This window comes from Lissotriton helveticus, chromosome 3_2 (assembly GCF_964261635.1).
Source record: "Lissotriton helveticus chromosome 3_2, aLisHel1.1, whole genome shotgun sequence".
NCBI classification, from domain to species: Eukaryota; Metazoa; Chordata; class Amphibia; order Caudata; family Salamandridae; genus Lissotriton; species Lissotriton helveticus.
The window spans coordinates 258726704-258747540 of NC_136062.1; the positions used below are offsets into that span (position 1 = coordinate 258726704).

At 44.1% G+C, this 20837-nt stretch overlaps 1 protein-coding gene across 1 annotated transcript in view; it reads left to right on the plus strand.

Moving 5' to 3' along the window:
* The window catches only part of OTUD7A (OTU deubiquitinase 7A), a 681211-nt gene extending 660632 nt beyond the window's left edge, over positions 1 to 20579 (plus strand). The window contains exon 12 of the mRNA XM_078685161.1: positions 18196 to 20579. Within this exon, the coding sequence (XP_078541287.1) occupies positions 18196 to 19623 (1428 nt within the window). The 3' untranslated portion in view covers positions 19624 to 20579. The remainder of the gene's footprint in view (positions 1 to 18195) is intronic.
* The last annotated feature ends 258 nt before the right edge of the window (positions 20580 to 20837 follow it).

The following is a 20837-nucleotide window of genomic DNA, read 5'->3' on the forward strand; positions in this document are numbered from 1 at the left end:
TACCACCTTTCATCACACCATTGCGTGTGCAAAGGTATTGTCATTTCAAAACTGTGTTGTTTTAAAGTAAGGGACGAAGGTCTCAAACAGCAATGTGTGTAATGACACAGGCTACATTGCTGTTGGAAATGCACATCCCCGTTTTTGAACCTAGTAAATTCGTTTATCTCTTACACATAGAAATTCTAGTACATTTTAACTCTCCTCAAAAATAATGACCTCGAGTCCAACTATATTAATTACCCCTGGATGTACAGAAATTCTGCAATCATAAAACCTGAGGGAACACAGCCCGTATCTTTGCAAATCTCAGCCAGGAAATAAAAAAGCAAATTTTGATAGCATTTGCATTAGATAACTTACAGGGCTGAAAGGTTCATTTAGCTATGGATGCTTGCAAAGGAACATTCATCACGTGGGAACAAGGCAAATATGTCGAGCAATCATTTTTTTAGCAGAAATTGTGCTTCATTAGTCTCAGCGCCCTAAAAGCAGACTGACTCGTTTCAGCGCTCCGCACATTAGATAAATAGACGCTTCCTACATGTACTAACTTCGGCCCTACCTACCTGTTAACCCCGCGCTCCTATTCTGCTGTGCATTATCGGATTGAAATTCAATTTGGAAAAATGCAAATAACACTCACCTGGCGGCGGGCGGAAGACAGGCCACTGCAGGAAGTTGGACACTGGGACAGGCAGGGCCAGGGCTAGAAATTATTAAATTATGGGGTGGGAGAGGCCGAGGGCCTCTTGTTGTTTCAGTCTCTGGGATCTGGAATTCTGGTCACGCCGCGCGCACTTTTTATTGCGCATGTGCCACGCCAACAGCCGCGCCTGCCCCCCTCCCCCTCCTGAGGTGATTGAACTGAACTGAAGACTAGGGGCAGCCCGGGCGCGCACGCGACCCACCCACCCACTAAAATGGCACTGCTGCGCCAGCTCCAAATGTATTTATCCTGAACAGAACGCAGCTGCAGTCACAGGTGATTGCAATTCTGTTGAGATTGTTTAAATTGTGTGTTTTACCGCAAGGAGGCTCCGGAGCGAGTGACACGCACGCAGTGTTAAAAAAAACGGCACCAGCCCCACCCAGCAACAAAACCGGCCCCCGGCCAAAAAACCGGCCCCCAACCCTGGCAGCCGACCGGGGGATTGCCCGGTGCCCGGCATTGCCAGTCCGGGCCTGGGATCCACACCGACCCCAACACCACCCTCAGAGGAACACTCATCTACAGACCCCCCGGACTCCGGGCTCAGTTCAATGACTCCATCGCCGACCTCGCTAGCACCCACGCATTCGCCTCCACGAACTACATCTTCCTCGGAGACCTGAACTTCCACCTCGAGAACAACAACAACGCCAACTCCGCCACCCTGATCGACAACCTCGCTAACCTCGGCCTCAGACAACTCGTCACCGCACCCACCCACGCCGCCGGCCACACACTGGACCCCGTCCTCTCCACAGGCACCCACGTCACCTTCGACCACACCACCGAACTCCACTGAACCGTCCACCGCTGCACCCATTTCACCTTCAAGAAACCAACCACGCACCACCGCACTCAACAGCTACCTCGCCGCTGCTGGAGCAAAGTCACAGACGACCAGCTGATCACCACCCTCGCCCAGAACCCACCCACCGACCCCACCAACCCAGACGCCGCAGCCTGCAACCTCAGACAGTGGACCGACGACAGTGCCAACACCTTCGCCCCGCTTAAGAAACCCTCCAACAGCCCCGCCAGCAAGAGAGCCACCTGGTTCACCGATGAGCTGCAGACGGGAAACATCCTTTACAACGCAACTTTTACCACGCAGTGCCTTTACGACGCAACTTTTACAACGCAAACCATTACAACGCATTGCGCTGGGGGGCGCTCTAGGATAGGGAATAAGTTTAATTTACTATCCAAAACCTTCCCTACTATGCACGGGTACTGAAGTTGGAATAGTAATTTAAACTATTCACTATCCAGCGCCCCAAAGCACTATGCGTTGTAAAGTCATGCGTTGTAAAAACCGCGTTGTAAAGTCATGCGTGGTAAAAGCATGCGTTGTAATGTCATACATCCTCTGCAGACCTCTAAACATGCATGCCGGAAACTGGAGAAGATATGGCTCCTCGAATGCACACCGGACAACCACAGAGCCCACAAGGACGCCACCCGCAGACATCACAACCTCATCAGATTAGCCAAAAGATCCTCCTTCAAAAACCGATGGGACAACAACGCACACGACAGCAAAGGGCTCTTCAGAATCGTAAAGGAACTCTCCAACCCCAGCGCCAACGCCAACGACATCCTGCCCTCACAAGAACTGTGCGACTCACTAGCCATCTTCTTCCACAGCAAGATCGCTGACATCCACGACAGCTTCAACACCACGATCTCCCCGACTACGCCAGACTCCACCTTCCCTGTGAACACCAACCGCCTGACCTCCTGGTCCAACGTCAACGACGACGAGACACGCAAGGTCATGAACTCCAGCCACTCAGGTTCTCCGTCAGACCCATGCCCACACCACGTATTCAACAAAGCAGACGCAACCATCGCACCCCAACTACGGAAGGTCATCAACATCTCCTTCGAAACACCGACCTTCCCGCAAAGCTGGAAGCACGCCTAAATCAACGCCCTCCTCAAGAAGCCCAAAGCAGACCCCCAAGGACCTCAAGAACCTCCGGCCCATCTCCCTGCTCCTGTTACCGGCAAAGGTAATCAAGAGAATCATAAACATTCAATTGGCCCGCCATCTGGAAGACAACAACATATTGGACCCGTCCAAGTCCAGATTCAGACGCAACCACAGCACCGAGACAGCCCTCATCGCTGCCACAGACAACATCAGGTGCCAACTAGACAATGGCGAAACATCAGCCCTTATCCTCCTGGTCCTGTCAACCGCCTTCGACACGGTTTGCCATCACACTCTAAAGATACGCCTCCTAGAAACAAGAATCCAAGAGAAGGCCCTAGACTGGACCACGTCCTTCCTCTCAGGCAGAACCCAGATAGTCCACCTCCCACCCTTCCTATCCGAAGCCACCGACATCATCTGCAGCGTCTCCCAGGGCTCATCCCTCAACCCGACGCTGTTCAACGTCTACATGGCCCCCCTCGCACAAGTGGCCGGCCATCACGACCTCAACATCATCTCCTATGCCGACGACACCCAGCTCATCCTCTCCCTCACTAAAGACCCACACACCGCCAAAACCAACTACCACAAGGGAATTATGGCCGTCGCTGACTGGATGAGGAGCAGCCATCTGAAGCTGAAATCAGACAAGACGGAGGTCCTCATCCTCGGACCCACCCCCTCAACCTGGGACGACTCCTGGTGGCCGACCACAATGGGAACAGCACCAACACCCACCGACCATGCACGCAACCTAGGATTCATCCTCAACTCCTCCCTCTCCATGTCTAAACAGGTCAACACCGTCTCCTCCTCCTGCTACAACACCGTCCGCATGCTCTGCAGGATCTACAAGTGAATCCCGACCGAAACAAGAAGAACGGTGACACAGGCCCTCGTCAGCAGCAGACTGGACTACGGCAATGCACTCTACGCAGGAATCCCAGCCAAACACCTACGATGACTACAACGCATCCAAAACACCTCCGCCGGACTTATCGTCAACGTCCCCCGCCGCAGCCACATCACCCCCCACCTGAGAGACCTACACTGGCTCCCCGTTGACAAGAGGATCACCTTCAAACTCCTCACCCACGCACACAAAGCACTCCACAACGCCGGGCCAGCCTACCTGAACAGCAGACTCAGCTTCCACACCCCCAACCGCCAGCTCCGCTCCACCAGCCTTGTCCTTGCCTCTGTCCCCCGCATCCAACGTACGACCTCCGGCGGCAGATCCTTCTCCTACCTCGCTGCCAAGACGTGGAACACCCTCCCTACCCACATACGGCAGACCCAAGGTCTTCAGAAGACTTCTCAAGACCTGGCTCTTCGAACAGTAGCAGCACCCCCCTCCTCCCATCCTCCTCTCAGCGCCTTGAGACCCTCACGGGTAAGTAGCATGCTTTACAAGTACTCTGATTGATTGATTGATCGATTGAATCCAAGTTAATTTAAATATGTGATAGGTATGTATACAGGTATCATGGATAAAATATGTAAGATAATGGATGTAATCATCATTTTGATTGAGTCAAGAAGACCCCACCAAGAAAGAAACATTGGGTTCCAAGACGACAGAATTTATTGACCCAATCTATTAACTAAAATGAACACCATGGGAGATTTATAAAGCAAAGAAATAAGTGCCATGAAATGGGGACCCAGACCATGCCAGGACAGGGATTTGAGTAAGAAGGTCGATTCAATGCAATCAAATGCTTTTTCTGCATCAATAGATACAGCCTCTAAGGAATACAACAAAGAAAAAGCTTTTTTTTTAAATATTAAAAAATATTCTAGAATTGTCTGGTGCAAGTCTCCACTTGACAAAACCTGATTGCTCCTTGCCTATCGGTGTGGGTAAGAAAGGTTCAACGCGCAACGCCAACAGTTTGGTGAAAATGTTATAGTCTATGCTTACCAGAGCAATGGGTTCTTACAAAGTGTGGAATCCTTACCATCTTTATGGATGAGACAAATGGTAGCATCCTCTGAGGTGCCCCCAGCAGACCCAGTGCTTGAGGAAAAAGTGGAAAATGTAAAAAAATCTGGGAAGTAAAATATTAGAGAAGTGAAGGAAAACTTCTGCCATAAAGCCATCCAGTCCTGTAGTCTTGAGCTTCTTAAGGGAATGACTTGCCAGAAGAATTTCTGAGAGAGATATGTCGTTTTCTAGAAGAGAAAAGTTCAAAATGTCACGGTTGGGTTTCACAACAGCTTTTAAATAGTCGTCCATCTGAGAAGGATGTGCTGAAGATTTAGGCATATAGAGAGTTTGGTAAAACCTCACAAACCATCCATAATCTCATGATCTTTAAACACAGGGCTTCCCATGGAAGATGTTATAGAATATTGATGTTTTAAGCGTTTAAACAGTTTATGATGTTTGACAAAATGTCCTATCCACATGGATCTTCATAAAATTAATCAGTAAAAGTACCAAAGGAGGAGGAAAAAGCTGGGACTTGGAATGTACTGGAAGCAAATCTAGATCTGTAATAACTAAGGCATGATCAGAAATCACAATCGATTCAATAATAGAGTTAATAAGATTTTGGGAAAGCGATTTACTTACAAAAATATGGTCAAGCCTAGTGAGAGAGCCATGAGAGGCAGAGAAAAAAATCCAATTCCCTGGTGGAAGGATTACAGAGTCTCAATGAACTACACAAGGAAATGTACGAGAAAAGAGTGAAATTGTTTGTGTATTTTATGAGGTGTAAATTTGACTTGAATGTGGCGGTCAACAAAAGGATCCATGATTTGATCGCAATCACCCCCCCCAAAAAAAAGTCTTCATCATACTGCAAACTTTTATTGGAGACATTAGGCCAGTAGGAATAATCTATTTGAGTAGGACCATAAATATTAAAAAGCGTTAAGGGAATATCATTGATATGTAATTTAACAATGAGCCATCTCCCCTCAGTATCAGATTTTTGGGAAATAGTTTAACACTTTAATGTCTTATGGCATAAACTGATTACTCTATTCTTTATAGCAGAGGCTGGAGGAACAAAAACTGAAAATAACAAATAGGGGAGGGTGGAGGTTTCAAGAGAATAGAATCTACCTCCTGACAGACTTTGAATAAACAATGAGATTCTATCCTAAGTGTCTAATATTTTTATATACTTTTAATTTCTTATTGTGATCAGTGAAGGAAAGTGTCTCTAAAGATGTTTAGAGAAAAGCACTATGTGTTTTTAAAATTCCCCTCACACACTATGAATCCCATAGTGTCATGCTTCATCATAGGGGTCTTCCCGTCCCTCTACGGGGCAGGGCGTGCTACGACCTACGACTACGCGGGAGCACTTTGTTGGTGAAAAGACTATGTGTGTGATGAATTTGTGAGAGTGATAGGGAAAGTGAAAATGGTGCAGAATATTAAAAAAAAATTAAATTCCCTGGCTGGTGGAAAAAATACAATTTATTCTGCTCCCTAGCTGGAAACATTAACATTTTTAACACGGCCTCCTCTTTTCCAAAACTCAAATTTTACTTGCTTCAACCTGTAAGACATTACTAATATGTTCCTTCATTGATGAGACTCTTGCTTCCATTTGAGACCATTTGTCATCTAGACTTTGAATGCAAGTCTTGATTTCAACAACAAATGGGCACAGAGCTCTTATGCCATCCAGCAAGAGTTCTAATGAGAAAAGTGAATAAGGTTTGACAGAAGGAGGTGGGTCTTGTTTAATCTGCTTATGAGCAGAGGTAGTGTTGCTGGTTTTGAGAGAAGATTAGGAAGAGGAGGACATCTTAGATATAGTTAAAGGAGTAGCACTTGCAATAGAATGAGTGTCTGCCTTTAATGAGAACGGTGACTTCTGGGAATATGACCTTGCTTGATGAGAAAACATTTTCAATTTCTTTAGTCTGCCCACACAATATGCATTACAACAACAGAGTACCAATATAAAGGGAGTAATTGAGGCAACTGAGGCAGTAAATAACAACTATGTAGACATCTTCCATGAGTACACCAGAAGGAATCCAAATATAAGCTAAGCTCTTTCAGTGGAGCCAAACAGGAGAGTAAGGCCTCGAGAGGGTAGGCAAAGAAGTACATTTAGTAGAAGTGACCTTTTAATATGAAACCTGTGGCATTTCAGAGCAAGGGGAACATTCCATTGCAAGCACTGAATTACTTAGAATTGGTGCTGTTGTGAGGAAAAGGAATGTAGACACCATTGCGAGGCAGGCAAAAACAGCTAAAAGAAGAAATTCCCCTTGGACTCTGTGATGTGAAATTTAATAAGAGTGCCTCATGAGGTCGACATGTAGAAAAAAGAGGTCCTGTAGCAACTTGGTACACATGCAGGCATAACTGAAGTGAATGTTGTATAACGAATAACAGTATAGTAGTAGGCGGGGATGTAGTAGTCCTTTAAAATGGTAGCGAAATACAGATAATGGTGAAGAAAAATCTCTCAGGAGAGAAACTGCAGCATTCTAGGGTGAGGGGAAAAACTCCATTACAAGTGCGAGTTGAATGTGAAATGTCCGGCGCTGTGAGAAAGAAGAAAGCAGTCACTTGTGCAGCATGAAAAAAGCACAGAAACAGTAGCCAAAATGAATGTCTCGCTCACCTTGTTAGGTATCTGTGGTCTGACCAGTCCATGCAGCCAAATTAGAGGCGTGGAGGCTCCATGACAGGCAAATAGGCTTCAACAATTCACGGAGTTCCAGGCATGAGTGGCCATCTTGGCTGGCGCTCAAGTTCAGCACTGTTTTGAAATATTCTTGTATTTCAGAGGGGTTCTTTATTCATTATAATCCATAGCCACACCTTCACTTGTCCCCCACAGCCCACTTAAATCCTTGATGTGTTGCTCTTTTATATGAAAGAGATAGGATGTTTGTAGGAATGATGAATTAAAGTTGAATCTCTAGTGCAAAATTAAACACACCAAAAAAACGTTAGGTATTTGATGCAAAAAGATATCAGAATCAGTTTGATGTAAGTCAAACTTAAAAAGCCCTGTCTCTCGGAATGCCTCCGGACCTGATCTGACCCTGACAACACCGATTCCGCGATAGTGATCGCGCCCTGGGGGTCCGTGGCCTCCACACACCATGTTGCCAGCGGCCACCAATGCCTGAAGGCTGAACCCAGCCCACACCAATGACTCTCGACGTGCTGCCTATGCACTCCGGCACGACCAGAAGGGCCACAGTCCATACCACTCCCCATCTGTCCTTACTTGCTGGTCGTCCTCCTATATGGCATTGCTGGCACCGACTAGCCACGATGCACTCCCCATGAGGCATTCTTAAATTTGAGGCCGCATATACCTCGCAGAATATGCGCCTGGGGGCCCGACAACCCTCACCTTGCCTTAATCCCCCCAGTCGGTCACCTACAACTGGGAGTGCAACAGCCTCATCTCAGACAGCTACTCAGGGGCCAGCCTGGTCCACACCCTATGCCGTCAAAGAAGACGATGAGCAAGCAGACGGGTAAAGTCTCAGATTTTTTTTCATTCCTTTAGTCAAACGCCCGACGCTGCGAGATGACACAGGAGCCACTGCAATGGCGATCACAAAAGCGGATTTGGCGGCTATATTTAAAAAATTCCAAAAAGGAACTTCACAATGACTCTACTCTACTCTTCCCACTCTACTCTTCTCCACTTTCCTGCTTCTGACCTGTGCCCTCACCTGTCCTGGCCCTTTAGTCCCCCCGTTCTATCTGTGAATTTTTCCCTCATCATTTGAGGGCTACCTATTCTGTCCGACGCCCGATGGAGCTGCCTGGTCTAGCTGTAGGGGAGACAGGCCGGGATTCTCTCCCTGGACATCACCTACCCAGTCGGTTTTTTGACAGACTTCCTTTCATCTCTCTTGCTGTCTCCGCTCGCTTCCTCCCTCCTTCTATTTCTCTCCTTCTCTCCTCTCTCAATGTAGTGAGACTGACCTATTCTATCTGATGCCCAATGGAGCTACCTGGTTTAGCTATAGGGGAGATGGGCCGTGGATAACCTCCTTTGGTCTTTAGACAGACTTCCTTTCGTCTCTACTGTTTGTCTCTTCCCCTATCTTCACTTTCTCACCTCCCTTACCCCCCACTACTTCCCCTCTACACATCAATTATCTCGTCTTCTACGCTCTTGCAATTGTTTGTCTAGCAACTGATGTAATTTGGAACTGATGTAATCTTGTAATTGTAATTTTTGTGGAACCTCATGTAAAGCGCTCTGATACCTCTGGGTCTAGCCAGCGCTATATAAAACTCTTGAATACATAAATAATAAATAACTATAATTGTCTAAAGTGTGCAAAAAATAAACATGTTGCCATAGATATCTTGTTTCTGTCCATCATTGGAAAAACAGATCAAAAGCCAGGTTTGTTTAAACTGCAGCTCTAATTATTTTAGGTGTCCTACCATTCATCTTTTCTGAGTCTGGCAGCAGGTATTATGAGGACAGAACTAAAGTGTAATAACTTATTACAGCAGAGGATACTAAAAGGGTCACAAATGGCATGTAATAAGGAAATTAGAGACCGTTTTTACACATGGATTGCAGACTCCCATTTATGCAATGCTGTAACCAATTGCACATCTGGCCATGTGTCATAGGCCCTTTATCAGCTGAACCGTGCTTATGTTATGTTATGCCATGTCATTGGCATGCATACAGCAGACAGTCTGCCATTTAGTAAGCGTTGTGCCGTTGATGGCGTATTGACAGATTGGGTCGAGGCCACAGTTTCATGCTAGATTGGAAAGCTATGGTCACATTATTCTACAGTTTAGTTTCTTTCAACGGATCCCGGCCACCAAGAATGTAAAGTTTCGGGCCCTACTTTACCTGCTAGGGCCGGGCTTATCCTTTCTTATATGCTATTGTGGCATGCTTTCTGCTCGGTAAGCGATCCTGAAATAGAAATTGACATAATACACTAGATGGCGCTAGAGTACGGATTTAGAAACTAGCGAATTTTCAATGAGGCTTTGTGAATGTCTGCAGATGCTTTTCTTGTTCAATTCAAGAAACTACCCCATACAGTCCAGAAGCAATACTAAAAGGCACAATAAAAAGCACAGATTGTGCAATCTAATCATAGAGTGAATTTTAAATGCTGGAAAATTGCATAGTAGCATGCTTTCACTGTACCAATTGTTATGGTGAACACACAATAATTATACTCGTTGCTAGTGGGCAGTTTTCATACATGTGTCTTTAACGGTTTTAAATAGAATGGGAATCAGAGTCGAATTACCATTTGCTTGTTTAATTCTTCATTCTATACCAACCTATATTAGTAGCGCCAGAGATGAGGAAAATTCAGCCATTTCCCAGGCGACATGACCTAATGCGGGCCTTAATGGTATCGGTTGAAACCCCAGTCACTGCTGTACAGTTTTCAGAATCCCCGCCTGCACATTGTACTCAATCAAGAAAAGAGACAGATGACCATCTACATGTGAGCAGCAGTATGAAATGAAGACAGGTGCCACCATATGTTATTATGAAAACACCATTAGGACTTTTTGCTCCCGGTACATAAAGCCATTGCATAGGTAAATTCGACTTACACTGCTAGATTACAAGGACAAATTACATTTTGTAATTCACAAAATAGTTTTACCCTTTTAGTATGGTGTAATATCCCTTTTTCGTAAATCAGCTCCCATAGGTATGAAATTAGTGTTTAAAAGGCTGGGATTCCCAAGAAATGTTTTTAATGCCCTATGGGTAGTAGGAGATGGGGTTTCTCCACTAGTGGGGAAAAATGTAAAATTGATAAATGCGCTGATGAAAGTGTACTTGCTCTGTCCACAATACACATTTACCAATGGCTTTACACGACTGTAAGAGGTAATTCACAATTGTGTCCCAGAAGCACCCCTGTAAACCTATGATAGTTCTAACATCCTTTGGGTTCTCTGGGAAACGATTGAAAATCCCAGAAATTCAAGCTACTATACTGAAACCAATGTGTAAACCTACAAGTGCAGTGTCACAGATTTCTCCAAGAGTCACTCCACTTGTACTCAAAAGCCTTCTTCTATCTAGGAAGGTGAGAACTTCCTGACAACTCTAGTCAATGCATTCTAACCAAATAACGTTTGTGCTTATAATTTTGAAGTGTTTTAAAGATAAAGATAATTTGGGGGTGCAGCACATAAGGTGTACCAATACATGTGGTTTTGTCTCTTCATGTAAGACACCTCTTATTCCAAATGGTTGTATTCGATATTATACAAAGTCTGTACGCCATCTTTCACACTCTTGTAAGTGGTTCAAAATGGGAGCCATCAGGGGATAAACCTCTCTTGAATGTTGCTGGAGTCTAGGTAGATATCCCTTTGCCCAATGCCTCCAATTTTATTGGGCCAGCCATTGCTGAATTTGCTAGTTAAATCTAATGGGAGGGATCTGCCTGCCAGTCCTTGCCCGAAAGACAGACAGTCTAACCTCTGATGAAGTCATCTGTGATCCCTAACAACAGAAGCCAGAAAAAGGCTTATCTGAAAGTAGGATTGTTAGCCATTTAATAATAGTCTTTTCGTTTTTTTCTCTCTGAATGGTGGAATGTTATTTAAGATCTGTCCTTCGTCTTGGTTGTTGTTTTTGTGGGGTCGGGAGTAGGTGCCTCTTTGTGAAGTACTTCTAACATTGTTTAGAGCTTAGTAGAGATGAAAGATCTTTGCAGTGTTTCTTTTAGACCTCTCTTGTTTGTTCAACACCATGTTATGTTGCCTCAGGGACTGAATAGGTGTTCAAGCCGCTAGTGCTTTTCATACTTTTTGTGAATACCAGATTTTACTGGTTCCCTTTTTTGCAAGTGGGTTTCTATGTTATTGAATATCCTATTATATGTCCTCAAAAACATAAGTCTTAGTGGCATTTCGATTAAGGTATATGCAGAAAAGATCACTAAAAACACCAAGAAGTAGACATTATAGCTATGGTACTGCATCCACTCCACCTCAGATATAAATACTGTGTTAGCATCCTCTGACCAACAGGACGAATTTAGATACAGCCAAACTGTGACATTAGTAGAGTTAAGTTGATCTCGCCTCGGATACCTATGCTGCTAGACGTCATCTTGTTTTGTAAGGGTTGGTGCCCGTGTCTATGGTAAGAGACCAGTGCAGACCATCATCTGAGGACCAGGCCACCCACGAAAGGCTTTCTGGGTTGACGACAACGACTCTTCTACGGTATGAAGGTTGTGCTTCTTATGTCCTGAGGAAGACCCGCAGGTCGAGGCTCCCAATTACCCACGAGGCCACAGTCGGGTCGAAACGTCGACGCTTTTTAATATTGCAAACTGGTCCACTAATTATTCCAACTGCATTATACATGTGATTTACGACTGCATATATGAACCAAGAGTTAATTGACTAGTAGATGTCGTTTGCCCAAAAAGGGCTGTATATTTTTTCTATCAGCCTATGTTTTGAATCATTATAAACTGTGTATATACCAATTCTTTGTCACTGATCTTGTGCAGCTTTTCCACCCTTTCTAATCACTGCACTCTCTTCTTTTTCTTGCGCGGTCTTAGTAATGTTGCTCCTTTATACCGTTGATGAAACTATGTAAAAATGTATATAAATAATATGTGCGATGGAGTGATTTATTAAACTCCTTCTGTTCAACCTGGTTTGATAGGTCAGGGTGCTGTTACTTTCCTCTTTTTCCTTGCAATGAAGTAATTGATTGAATCTTTGGAGCAGAATATTTTGATTGCTCATAAAGAATAAGTAGTGATTGTAAGAATACATTGAGTTGATCTTTAAACTGTTGGTTGGGACCACTGTTTTTGATACTACTAACTACCCTGGTCCTTGAACCATTTTGGGTTACCCCATTTTCATAGTGGTACAGGCTAGGGCATGGTGATACCAATAAAAACAACTCCAACCCTAGGGCGGCTGCAGTTCAACCTGTCAAAGTACCACTATAGTGTAAGCTCTGGCTACTATAGTGGTTAGTAAAAATGATGCAAGCTTGTGGGCAGTCATGTATATTAAAGGCTCGCATAGATTTAAATCTGTCAAATGTTATCATGCGCTCATTGCATAAACAAAAAAGACAGAGCCTATCAGGAGAGTATCTTATGGGGAGGCCATCTAATATTGGTAATCACCTAGGGAAAACATATCAACTGGTTGACCTTACCTGGAGACAAGTCAAGGTGGGAGGCAAAACCTTTTCTGAATTAAGGGCTAAAATGTAGGACAGCCTACCACCGAAGAGTAGGGCAATTAAGCAATTGCTACCTTTCAGAAAAACATTTAAGACTTGGATATATGGCCCATAAATGTTTGCATAGGGAAGATAAGTTTCTATTAACGATTCTTACCAGGATGCCTATTAGGTGACTATAGCACTCTAGCAATAGTTTACAAATACAATAATCATGTTTACAAATCCCACCTCAAACAGTACTCTTGTAGTTGTACTTTGATGGCCTGGGGTCTCACCAATCCCAACTTTTACATGGATAAACATTTGCAAGAGTACTACACACAAGGCATGAACAACACAGTTGTCTCGAAATAGCAATACCAAGCTCAGTAATTAGTGGTCCTATACTTGTAAATTCTGGCATGCCAACCCTTCGGTGTTAGACGTCACTATTACAGCCTAACTATATTCCATTAAAAATATATATATAGAAGCAATGAGTACTCTTAATAAACACAGTCTACATGATCAATGGGTTCATCTGCAGACTTCCTCATTGGCTTTGTGGGCATACATTAAAGTTCAGCTCCCTTCATTCAAAGGGTGTGCTGGCTGCATTGACATATGTATTCAAGGAGTCTTTGGGTCTGTTGCAGAGTTTGAGGAATTTCTTGACTGATTTTGGGTAGTGAAGCTGTGCACTCTCCACTTGTAGGTAATTCTGAGCCTGGCCAGTATCATCATAGTGTATGATATCTGCAACTGCCATATTTCCTTTTACACGAAAAAGTCTTTATTTTTGTAATTTGCATATTGGTGTAAATCTGTAAAAAGTAAAATTGATATATCGTTATCCTGCAGGTCTTCTTTTCCAAGTTATGTGTACAGAATTTGCTCTACTAATAGCTCATTCAGCATTTCCTCAGCATAAAGTCTCATCTTTCCATCTCTGTTGGTGGATTCTGGCAACCCAGTAATGCAGACATTCTTCCAGCAGGAGCGCGCCTCCACGTCTTCATTCTATGCTTGGATGGTATCTAAGAGTTTTTCCATCTTTATGAGTTTCTCCTCTCCTGCCATGTGCCATGTCTTCTTTGACAGATATGCCCCATTCATCCACAATTGCCATGCTTGTTTGTGTAGTCACTCTCTCGGGTGGTAGATTCATAGAATTAGAAAGTCACTTTTTCCATCAAGTGTTTGAAGGCTTTGTTGAATATCTATCAGAGACTTGGGGGCCCATTAGGATGGCGGGCGGATTGCCCCCGCCAGGCTGGCGGTAGCCACCGCCAGCCTGGTGGGGACAATCCGCCCGCCATCCTCACCTAAATTCCCCCTCGCCATATTAGGATGGCGGGGGAGGCCGCGGCGGACGGAAAGACCGTCCGCCACTTTTCCGCCCCGGTCCCCTTGCGGCGGGGCGAAAAGGTTTAATATGGTGGAGGTGTCTATTAGACACGGCCAGCCATATTAGCATTGGCCAAAACAGATGCCTTTCCGATGCCGTCCCTGAAAGGCATGCGGTCTTCACTTCGGGGGCCCCCTGCGGGCCCCCGGAGTGAAGGACAGGTAGGGGGTGCAAACATTTGCATTAACAAAGCGGCAGGCACCGTGCGGTGCCTCCTGCTTTGTTAATGCAAATGCATATGTGCAATTTTTGCATTGTGGCGGGCGGTGCTGAGAGCACCGCCCGCCACAATGCTAAACATGCAGGATGCGCCCGCCACAGTGGCGGACACATCCTAATCCCCCCACGGGGCCTCCCGCCCTTATGGCGGGCGGGCCCAAACACCGATAGGATGGCGGGCGGACTAAGTCTGCCCGCCATCCTATTGACCCCCTTGGTGTCAATGTCTTCAGCCTAAAGTTCGGCCATCAGTTGGAACCTCCAATTTGTTCTGCCCCTTTGTCTGACCATTTTTCAGTATATTTATGGTCAAACTTGAGTTTGGGTTATCGTATCGTTCACTATTTTTCTTGTGGATATGTGTGAATGGGTACACTAGTGTTGTGGTGATACTGCATACACTTAATTACTCAGAGCCTAGAGAGGCAACAATGACAGCCAATGCACTGTCACTGGGTAGTACAGTACCTCCATTTTATTTATTATTCAGCAACTCAGATTTATCAGGTATTTTATCTTTGTGCATTTTAGTAGGCCTGCAGCATTTAGCCATGGGTTTGTACAATCAGGCAAAGCCACATATGTTGGTTTATTGTGATTCGTGATGTCTATATGGATGTTTCATTTAATGTCTCCGCACATCAAGAAAATGACAGCCAGAATTCCTTTTTTTCAGGTTTTGTTAATGCCCTGTTCCAGGATGCCGCACCACCCCTTGCCTCCACATCACCTACTTATCTAACACGTTGATAGCTTTTGTATTGTCAAGGCCACAGTGAGGGATGGTTTCTCTGCGATTGCAGATCCCGGCTGCCCATGGTACGACACTTCCGTCACTCTGTCCTGCACTTGTAGTCTGTCAACGACTCATGTTGGCTCTATTTCCATGCCACAGATCAGGCCAGAATCGCTACCCTCACCCATCACAGATCACCATCATTTAGATCTACAGCTCCACGGGTATGCACCATCATACAAGGCTCAGAAAGATCGTGAATCTGTGCGGCCCGGCCACAGTACACCAATTCTTTCACATGTGCAGCACTCTCTGAAGCAGCTGGAGGCACTAATTAGGCACACGTCTTCTACTGTATCCAAATACACAGATAAAGTCCTTTTTTGCAGAATCTGAAATGGAGCTGGGCCCCGGATGATCACCTACCTCTGCAACTGTTAGGTTTAAGTATCATCAGATAGGCAACATCACTCTCCACATCTCAGATCTACAGAACTCTGCAGTTGGCTATCACTCTAAATACCACCATCGTCACTTACTTATTTTTTTTCATTTGGCTCCACCGACCAGCCAATCACTGAAAAAAACTATTATTTCTCCAGCCTTTCACCTCCGCTCCCTGGGTGCATTTCTCACTGATGCTATGCTATGGCCCCCAGTTTATTCTAAGTTGCTAAATACTCAACCTTTGCAAATTAGAAATATTGTACCACGTCAACAACATTTCACTCCACACACCACCTCCTTGCTCCAGACACCACCACCTTGTTGTACTAGACCAAAATCTTGGAGTGCTGTTTGACGGCGCTCTCCTATTTCTGCATTCATTACCTTCACTACTAGTGTAGAACACTTTCAATGCATGAGGAATAATCCCCCAGATCACATAACATGTAGCCAGATCTTTCTTCCACACTGTATTCAACAGTCAACTAGCTTATTGCTGCACCCTTCTTATAGAGCTTTCCCTCTGCTCCTTTCAGCCAAATAGACAATGTCCTTTATTGTGCTAGAAATTCACTGCACAATCTTCTGCAATCCCAGCATAGCCAGCCACACTGTAGCAAGGCGGCTTTAAACGTATCCTTGAGCCCGCTTCAAATTCCTTACCCCAGCATTCAAATCAGGACATTGCTAGGCCCCACCAGCTGAACTAGAAAGATAATCATTGTTTAGGGCCCCCAACAGAATTATTCATCAATCTGCTCTCAAGGCTTATCTTCTCACCTAGAAAGGGCACTGTGTTCACCCCATCCCAAAATAATTTGCAGGACCCTTGAAACCACGGTCAAAGAGACGTTAAAGTCTTTGATTGCTATCCATTGTATTCGATCCCTTAGACCACGACGCTAAACCCACTATTGCCTTATGTTATGTCATGTTGCTCATATACTCTCTAATCTTGTACAATGTTCCACCTAGAAGAAGAGTTGGAAGAGTCTAACCATATGTGAACTATATTGTTAAATGACTGTGTCCCGTTAAAATAAAAGAACAAAAAATGTGGCCTGCTTTGTAGAGCTCTTACATCAGCACTGTTGAGACAGCTATTTTAGCTTCCTGTTTAGCCACAGGTAGACATTAAATGGTGTCAACCAAACATGCCACTGAATAATAAGGCCTCAAAAGTCTCTAACTGGCGTCGAAGCCACGTTCAGGCTGATTGCTTTTGGGCAACATTGTAACACAATTGAGCTACATCCCTGTACCACTAACAACACAACTCCAGATAGGCTCACAAAAACACAAGTGCACACTTTGGGAATGCCATCACTAGAACAGCTAAACCAGGAAACAGTGTATATGAACTACAGCCAAAGAGGGAAACCGTAGCTTATTCATACAGACGCCTCTTGTAAATGACTGGTTAACTGACCGCCAGTTATCTTAATATGATATATGCCAGTGTTTGTATTTTATATACATCTAATATTTTGTACAGATAGCACCCTGAAGCAGGATGATTTGCATCAACAACGTAATGCAAATATAACATGATAAGATATAGAGAACTAGCTCTCCAACTTTAATGGCAAATTCATCTCTGCACATACTTCGGATGAATATGAGAGAATTATCTAGAGAGATCGGGAGGACAACTAGATCAAGAGATTGCTTTTCATGGCATCCTTGTAAGACAATTAGAAATGCATACATTTGTCCCTGTTTTTGTTGCATTATCTGATATGATGTTTATTGTGTCAATCAGCGCCAAGATACCCGCGAGGGTGATAGTGTGCTTTACAAATACACATAACACAACAACATAACATAACTGATTATAGGATTGCTTCAAGGGCAGACTAATGGCCTTAATGAGTGTGCTTTTATAGTTTTTTTGTTGCTTTTCTGTGAGTGTGATTACTGTTGCTTCTTTTTGAAAATCCACAAGATGTACGCATGCAAATTTACATTATCAACAAGCCTACGCAATGTTGGTAAATATCAGTATGCACATAGGTTTGGTATGTGTATGTACAATAATCAGGAACTTGTGAAATGACATGCTGATGAATGCTTCGCACTTTCATGTGCATGATTTGACAATTTGATGTCACATATCCCACCTGTTCTACCTTTAAAATTTGAGAAAAGCCAGAAGGATCCATACAAGCATTCAAGGATGAAGTTGTTGTTAGGGTTGTCTTCCTCCCCCTCCTGCTGGTTTGCTGTCTGACCTCCACTCTAAGGCTAGTGTTCTAAATTTCATTATTTAGCCTCCTTCCTCTGCCTTCTCAGTATAGGTCAGGGAGACCTTCCATAAGTGCAATCTGAAAGAGGGGGGAGATGCTGTTCCACTGTATAACATCCATCTGTGTGTTTCAGGCTAGTGCATATTTTGTATCCTAAATGCAATCATTTGTATAATGTATAACGCTTTGCCGCACCAACTGTACCTAGTTCACAGTCTGTCATGCATCCCTTAATAAACATTAAATGCATATAAATAATTGAATACATTTGTAATAGTTGTTAAAAACTTTCAAAGCACTGACGATCTCTCTGAATTGCTTCACACAGGCTCCACTGGCCCAACCAGAATCTCCAACGGCTTCTGTGGGAGAAGATGTCCAATCTCTAGCCGACTCCATGGACTCGGACCGTGATTCCATCTGCAGTAATTCTAACACCAACAATGGGAAGAATGGGAAAGAAAAGGAAAAAGAGAAACAACGAAAAGACAAAGAGAAGAACCGGGCAGATTCTGTGGCTAATAAACTTGGGAGTCTAAGCAAAACATTGGGCATCAAACTGAAAAAAAACATGGGAGGTCTGGGAGGTTTGGTTCATGGTAAAATGAGCCGGGCAAATTCAGGTAATGGTAAGAATGGAGATTCAACTGAAAAAGTGAAAAAGTCCAAGTCTCGGAAAGGAAGCAAAGAAGAGTCTGGTCAGTCTGCCAGTACATCTCCTTCGGAGAAGACATTGAGCCCCTCTCCAACAGACAAAGCAAGCATTTCTCCAGTTGATAGAATCCTCACAAAGTCTCTCTCGGACAAGCAGTGTGATCCATGGAAATACAGCACTGACGTAAAGCTCAGTCTTAACATCTTGAGGGCCGCTATGCAAGGTGAACGCAAGTTCATCTTCTCCGGCCTCCTGCTAACCAGCCACAGGCATCAATTTCATGAAGAGATGATTGGCTTCTACCTGACAAGTGCCCAAGAGCGCTTCACTGCAGAACAGGAACAGAAGAGGAAAGAGGCGGAAAAGAAAGCATCCTTGAATGGCCTGGCAAGCAGGAAGCTGGAGCAAGATGGGTTTGTGAAAGAGAAATTAGATGCCTCTCCTCAGGATAGAGCATCACCAGTCTTGCCTCAAAGCCATACAACACAACTTGTTTTAAAACTGAAGGACCGCACTAGCCCCATTCCCACAACCTGTTCCTCACCCAACACAGGTGCTAAAAGAAGTAGTCCCATCCCGGTATCTGCTCACTACAGCCATACACCTCCTGTCCAAAGGCAGAGTGTGATCCATCTGCATGATGTCAACTCTAAGCCCTCAAGTTTCAAAGAGGAAGCTTACCGGCCAGCAATAGGCACCTTAAAAACATGTGCGACATATCCGCAACAAAATCGCTCCTTGTCTTCTCAAAGCTACAGCCCCGCCAGGGTTGCAGGCATCCGCACAGTGAACACAGTGGAAACATTGGCGTATGCTATGCCGACTGAGCATAAGTCTCAAACATACACGAACGGGTTTAACACTGCTGATATCCGAGACTGTTTAGAATATGCGGACCACGAAACTCCACAGACCTGGTTGAACAATGATAAAAACAAGGGGCGAAACTCAGTTTTTCCTATATATTCCCTCCATCAGAGCCGCTGCAAGAGGGAAAACTGTTCATTTTATGGACGCGCTGAGACTGGAAATTACTGTTCCTACTGCTACAAAGAGGAGCTAAAGAGGAGAGATAAGGAAAACAAGGCCCACAGGCACTGAATGTGATAGTGATCTTCACAGACAATTTCCTTATGTTTTGTTTTCCAACTTGAAAAGAAAACACTGGAGCAAAAGAAAATTTTTAGAAGGATGTGATACTGGATCTACATGGCTGATTTTCTGGGGGTTGTGCAGAAATGAAATGGCAAACTTTTAATGAATTAATTATTTTTCATTGTCAACATCTCATTGATGTACATTGGTCTAGCTGAGATGCAGCTGTTTCCTTAGTCAGTGACAAATATGTTTTGGTACTAGATTACTAAATGTGCCTGAAAATACACTGACATAACTCAGGTAGTTGGAGGTCATCAGGGGGGCAATAAGGTAGTATGAGAACACTTTGCTTTAGAATGCTCTTAATCCAAGATTTTAGGATCTTTCAGATGCCATAGGTAAGGTGATCCTAAGTAAAACAAAGTCTGTTTATCTGTAGCAGCCGCCAGGTGTACATTTCTTGTACATTCATTGCTGACATCTTACATTAAACAAGTGGGTGTGTTTAGAAACAAATGGTGCCTGAATAAAACACAGCCTCTATGTCTGGCATTTATGGCAAAGGTATATTGAATGAGTTAGAAGGTTGTGTATCATACCTATTGACTTAAAACAGAGCTAGTTCGTACATCATCTTGGTTTCATATATTATCTGAGCCTTAGAATACATGTTAATAAGGCTTTTTCACAATACAGTGCCAGTCACCAAAGGCAATGTTGACATGATACCTCCGAGTCCAATTCCCCTTGGGATTATTGGGTCACCACTAGTTTACCGGACACCCACTACTAATTGGTGGGGTCAATTTCATGTTAAACCCTTATAACTATTGCTTGATGTTGAGTCATGCTAAAGTGGAGTCCCCTATCATGAGGAAGATGTCTTTCAGTCAGAGAACTGAGCATCACTACTTATTTCATGAGACATAATATCCCAGGGGTGGTCATAAATATTTCAGAAGAGCTAGTTTAACACATAGCATTTGATTTAATATTCTACATATTGAGGCTAGAGGCCCTCAAACGCATTTGCAATTGGGAAGACTGAAAAATAAACATATCAAAATGAAACTTGGGGAACTTGTTATTTCATTGTAGTACACTAAGTATCAAATATTAGTTGCAGTAATGATCATTCTTAATTTTGCACTATAACTCTGCCTTTTAAAAATAAGTCACTCTATACCAAACTTTGGTGTGTTCCGCTACACTCACAT